Below are 237 nucleotides of genomic sequence, written 5' to 3' on the forward strand. Positions count from 1 at the left end.
CCACCCTCCCGGCCCGGGCTCACCCTTCCTCGGCCATGGCGGTGGGTTATGGGTGGAGCCGAATCTTGAACGCACTGTAACACAAGACAGAAAAAGGAAAGGACATCGGTTAACTAAAGGATTCAGTTTGGGCCCTGGTACTTCTCGCCAAACCCAGCAAAAACAAAAAAAACAAAACAAAACAAAAAAAAAAAGCCTAATTGTGAACCATAATCACCACCCTCGCCTCGCTCAACT

General features: G+C 48.5%; 1 protein-coding gene across 1 annotated transcript in view; it reads right to left on the bottom strand.

Moving 5' to 3' along the window:
* Positions 1-128, bottom strand: part of RPS12 (ribosomal protein S12) — an 8,401-nt gene extending 8,273 nt beyond the window's left edge. Inside the window, exon 1 of the mRNA XM_006776217.2 lies at positions 24-128. Coding sequence (XP_006776280.1) covers positions 24-37 — 14 coding nt within the window. The 5' untranslated portion in view covers positions 38-128. The remainder of the gene's footprint in view (positions 1-23) is intronic.
* Positions 129-237: the final 109 nt, after the last annotated feature.

The sequence above is a fragment of the Myotis davidii genome, unplaced genomic scaffold (assembly GCF_000327345.1).
Source record: "Myotis davidii unplaced genomic scaffold, ASM32734v1 scaffold266, whole genome shotgun sequence".
NCBI lineage: Eukaryota > Metazoa > Chordata > Mammalia > Chiroptera > Vespertilionidae > Myotis > Myotis davidii.